Here is a 5,340-nt window from a genome sequence, read left to right as displayed (position 1 = left end):
GTTTATTCTCCCCAGCAAAGCATGTGCTGCTAAGAAACCATTAGAGAGTTAGCAAAATGGTACGACTTTGACGTCTTAAATAATTTGCCACATTTTTATTTGAACATTTTCATGCTAAGCAACAGCACTGACCTGCTTTAGAGGAATCGGGATGTTCATAGGAGACTATTTTCTCTGGAAAAATCTCTGTGCCATTGCATTCATAGATCCGTTGGAGGATGGAGATAAAGAAAAAAAAAGTTATATTGTCACCTGTTGTGAAATTAATTAGCCACGCAAAGAAACTGAAATGGGGCACAAGTGTCTTTTAATGCCATTTTTATGATCTGTGTGGCTTTGTGGATTTCAGGCGGTGGTGGAGGCTGGAATGACACTGCTCCTGTTCCTCAAGGGGGTAGACCACTCATTTTGGAAGGTCAGGGTGGAGAACCCTGTCAAGTCATGGGCTGGAAAACTCGAGGAGGTTTTGGAGGCGGTGGAGGGGCCTGCACGGCTGGTGGAGGAGGTGGAGGATACAGAGGTTAGACCGAATTTTAGCCTTGTTTATATTATATCTCTCTTTGTTTAAGTTTTGTTACATTTTGCTAATGTTTCTCACCTCCATGGCCATAGGGGGCAGTGCCTGGCACAATAATGATCCCAGAAAGGATGGAGATGATGGAACATCATTCATAAGTCCTGATGGGGAAATGTACCTGGAGCCACTCAAAGGTATAGAATACAGATTCTTTAGTCGTGTCCCAATTTATGTACTATACACCATGCACTTATCCTATGTCCTCTATAATCTAGTGTATGAAGTTTATAAGATTATTCTGTCATCCAGCATCAGAGTCTGATAGCCCCTTCCATTCGGCTACATGGCATGAAATGTCAATGTGATTAGTAAATGTGTACACTTTTGAGTTTCTGGTGAATCCAGGTATGCATATGCTGTCCATAGTATATACGATGGAAGATTAAGATCAGTGTGTCCCAAATCATAGTACATTGATGATAATAAGTCAAAAGGGCCAGATGGTGTAGACTACCTTTTGTGTTGTATTTTCAATGAACGTCTTGCATGCTTTTGTGCTGACATTGCACACAATCCCTTGCACTAAAAAAGAGGGTTCAGTTGAAGAAGAATAGCAAGACATATTAGGCCAAAGCTACAGTATAGCTATTGCAGCTTTTAAATATATAAACCTAACAGTTAAGTATGAATGCATTTTAAGATAATACATTTAACTTGCTGCTAACATTCACACTTAAATGTGGCGACATTTCAATACGGCCATACTGTCTACCTATGAACTCAAAATAAAATTTTCCCAGCACTAATAAAGTACATTCAGTACTTTTAGAGCATACTAGAAGTACACAAATTAGGATGCAGTCAGGACGACATGAAATTCATTGAAATTAAGGGCTTACATTAATTTCAAGAACCAATTTCACATTTCTGTGGAAAGTTTAATGGGAACATACAAATTAATTTGCAGTGAAATATTCAGGTGCCAATAACAAACGTCTTGGAAAACAGATGTCTGGATGATAGAGGGCTGTTAGTGGTATAGTGTATCTCTATATTTAGTTGAAGTTTGTACCTACAGTTGAGGGTGACCGAAATAACTTACTGACTTTGCTCTTTTTTTGTTTTTGTTTTTTTAACATTTCTGGTGTTCCTGGTCAAAAATGACTGGTGTACAACAAATTTCTTATAAATCTCTTGTTATACTATACTGTTACCTAATATTGGATTCAATCCTTTTATCAACTTGTTTTATTTCAATTAGGATGTGTTTTATATATCTTTTTAGATGCACTTGATTGTATGCCTCACTGATCTGGGTTTATGCACCTCAGTTTTTTTTTTTAGATGATTCAACTTTTTTTCACTCAAAAACTGAGGTGCGTAAGCTCAGATCAATGAGGCCTATGGTCAAGCAATTCCAAAAAGAAAACTACAGGACCTATATTAAAGGGACAATCCCCCTGGAAACACCTGGATTAAGGTGCCTTGTTTAAGGGCACAATGGTGAACTCACCCCTGTGGGGATCAAGCCAACAACCTTCTGATTATAAGCCTCAAGCTTTCCTACTGCATTTCCTACCATCGCATAAGTATGATACGGTAATGTCATTTCCAGGCATGGAAGGCGACGGTGAAGTTATTATCAACCCAGTGCAGAACTGCAGTCACTGTGAGTCAGGAGATTGCCACGAGACCTCTGAGGGCACGGTGTGCTACTGTGATGAAGAGCTCTCACTGGCCCCAGATGGAGTGTCCTGCATCAACTCTACCGGTTAGTTCATTCATAACACACTCCACCACCATTAGATGAACGGCTGTCTCATAAAATGGTAAAATGAATGTCTGGGAAGAGTGTTCTCGCAATGACAAAGTTCTTTCTCAAGAGCGGCACTTACCTCTGTAAAGCCAAGTTCAATTATCTACTATTTGCAGTCTCTCTGGCAGAGGTCATCACTGTCAACTGTAGCTCCATTTGTCAGCTTGTTCTAAAAAAAAAAGGATAAAAACACTCCCCACTGTTGCACATTTAGCTAGCTACTGTTCTATTAATTCAGAATGTTTTACACATCTGTTCATATATGCAAATTGATTGAAATTCCCTCTGTTCTCCAGGGCTGTTTTCAACTTCATAAGTGTTTAAGACAATAAGTTAGTTAATTCCCATGAGTTCATGCTAATTATATGCTAATATCAACATTGCAAAGCTCTTAAAAAAGTTCAAAAAGTGTAAACACTTTGACAGGTTTTCAAGAAATAGGCAAGAAAAATATGAAATAAATTGCATCAGATAAAAAAAATAAATAAATAAATAAATATTTTTCACAAAGCTTTTCAAATTTCTGCTAATCAGTAGGTTAAAATCTTAATGCCAAGTTAAAGCCCCATTAAATCACTCAATGAGCATGGTTTACCTCAGAGCCATGAGCCATAATATGCTACTCAATACTGCTTGTCAGAAGTATGTCATATTGGTATGCGGTATTGGGGGGAGGGAAGGGGACATTCTCATTCCCACAGAACTTTTGTATTAATGTTACCTTAAACTAATTTAATGCCAAGTTAAAGCCCCATTAAATCACTCAATGAGCATGGTTTACCTCAGAGCCATGAGCCATAATATGCTATTTAATACTGCTTGTCAGAAGTATGTCATATTGGTATGCGGTATTGGGGGGAGGGAAGGGGACATTCTCATTCCCACAGAACTTTTGTATTAATGTTACCTTAAACTAATAAAACACTTCTAAAAAGTAATTATTACATTATATAAAATATAATATATCCATAATAGCGAGACAGAATCTATAAAGTTTTTATTCATCATTCAAGGGCACCTAGGTTTCCCTTTGGTTTGAATTGATGTGATGCCTGACATGAACACATAAAAAAAAGGTCCTGAGTTAACAATTTTAAATGTGAAAAGCTCAGCTGAGTTCTGCCTGACTCATGTAAACTGTATATTTGTTGCTGTGTGTTTGTGTAGTGGTGCCTATGTTGCCCGCCCAGCCGTCTTTGTCTCATCTGGCACTGGGTCTGTCTGTGGGGACCTCCGCCCTGATCGCTGCATTACTGTTGGCCGTTTCTGGTGTTATGATCAGTAAGTAGACCATGTCAAATCCTTTTTATGAGCATAGTTTCATGGAGTCTCAGAGGCTTACCAAAACATAATACTGCAGTCAAGTCATTTGGGGAAGCTTTTTGCTACTTTTTGGGGTATTAGAAAGAGAATTGGTAAGCCTGCACTTGCAGACAGATCACAGGAAATTCTATAATAATATGTTGCGTATTTTATGTTTCTCTGGCTGATATGACTGTTGTCTTGGACAGTATATACTGACACCTATGGGTGTCGATGAAGCTTCATGCCACAGCAATATTGATGCCATTGTAGAAATGTACTTTATTTCATGACCAAAAGTGCCCAATAACAGGGATTAATTGATTGATTGATTGATTGATTGATTGATTGATTGAAATATTAAAATATGTTTGCAAAAATAATTATTGGGGTGGATGGGTGCTGTCCCACTACAACAACAGCATTCTGTTGTTGCATGTCTCATGTTTGGCATCTTGTTTGCTCAATGACTACATTAACTACAGGTTCACACACACACACACACTGTGCCATGTCACCTAACACATCATATGTCCATCTACACTGTAGTAGCAGACTCTGAGTGATAAATGGGCTGTTAACTGGGCTCTGACAAGCGTTGACGATTACCGCTTTATGAATAAATCACTTCCACACGTTGCACTAATGTGTTTACTGCCTGGGTCAAGCCCACCAAACTTGGACTTACATGCCTGTTTGTGAAAACTGTTTGTAGGTGTTTTTCTCATGTAGTTATACACAGATTTGCAATTAAATGTCACCACCACGGTTGTTATAGTTCACTAAAATGATTAAAATTACAGAGAAAATAGCTTTTTATTATTAAATCTGATTTTGTAATAAAACCGATGACAACACAAATTAAATTAGTGTCCCACGTAGTTTGTCCAAAAGAGCCTCAAACCAAAAATTATAACACTGGTTATTGTACAGCAGTTTAATACTTTATTTCTAGATTCAGTTTGAATGTAACATTGGCAATGCCAACAGTCCCATTATGCAAACAGATTTGTAGTAAACAAAAAATATCATGCTGTGCTGATTATCTTTCAGTGTACAGACGTAAACACACCGAGCTCCAGTCTATCCAGCTTGAGCTACAGAGTCCCGACTGTAAGCTGAGCAAACTGAGAGCCTCTACTATCATGACCGACTACAATCCAAACTACTGCTTTGGAGGGAAGACCGCCTCCATCAACGACCTGAAGGAGGTGCCACGGCGTAACATCTCCCTCACCAGGTTAGGAGCGTCACTAATTCTCTACAGTTGGGCTGAAGAAGTGTTATGAGCTGGCATGTTGTTTGACTGTGAAGGGTCTTCATACTGTACAGTTGATGAAAATGAATCTTCTTACAAGTGAGGTCTGAACCTGTATGTGAAATACATGGAGTGATATTATTGACAAAATAAGTAACAATGATGTATGTTTTGTTTGTAGAGGTTTGGGTCATGGGGCATTTGGTGAGGTCTATGAAGGACTAGCCGTAGGGATACCAGGGGAGCCCAGCCCAATGCAGGTGGCTGTAAAGGTAAGATCTGCAAATATATAAACAGTCTGTTATGCTGCTTGATCTTGTAAACTGGTATTTAATATTTTGATTAATTGTTGTAATCATGAAAACACTGTTTTGGGTCTCTTACACACACACACACACACACACAAACCACACACCACACACACACACACACACACACATATATATA

At 38.5% G+C, this 5,340-nt stretch overlaps 1 protein-coding gene across 1 annotated transcript in view; it reads left to right on the top strand.

Moving 5' to 3' along the window:
- LOC107714274 (leukocyte tyrosine kinase receptor-like) overlaps window positions 1–5,340 on the top strand; it is a gene marked incomplete at its 5' end in the record, with an annotated part of 255,294 nt that overhangs the window by 226,992 nt on the left and 22,962 nt on the right. Inside the window, 6 exons of the mRNA XM_016520089.1 lie at window positions 350–520; window positions 613–711; window positions 2,133–2,288; window positions 3,501–3,614; window positions 4,689–4,875; window positions 5,075–5,165. Coding sequence (XP_016375575.1) covers window positions 350–520; window positions 613–711; window positions 2,133–2,288; window positions 3,501–3,614; window positions 4,689–4,875; window positions 5,075–5,165 — 818 coding nt within the window. The remainder of the gene's footprint in view (window positions 1–349; window positions 521–612; window positions 712–2,132; window positions 2,289–3,500; window positions 3,615–4,688; window positions 4,876–5,074; window positions 5,166–5,340) is intronic.

This window comes from Sinocyclocheilus rhinocerous, unplaced genomic scaffold (genome assembly GCF_001515625.1).
Source record: "Sinocyclocheilus rhinocerous isolate Xijiao unplaced genomic scaffold, SAMN03320098_v1.1 scaffold3254, whole genome shotgun sequence".
Taxonomy (NCBI): domain Eukaryota; kingdom Metazoa; phylum Chordata; class Actinopteri; order Cypriniformes; family Cyprinidae; genus Sinocyclocheilus; species Sinocyclocheilus rhinocerous.
This window is presented reverse-complemented; position numbering and strand designations above follow the sequence as displayed.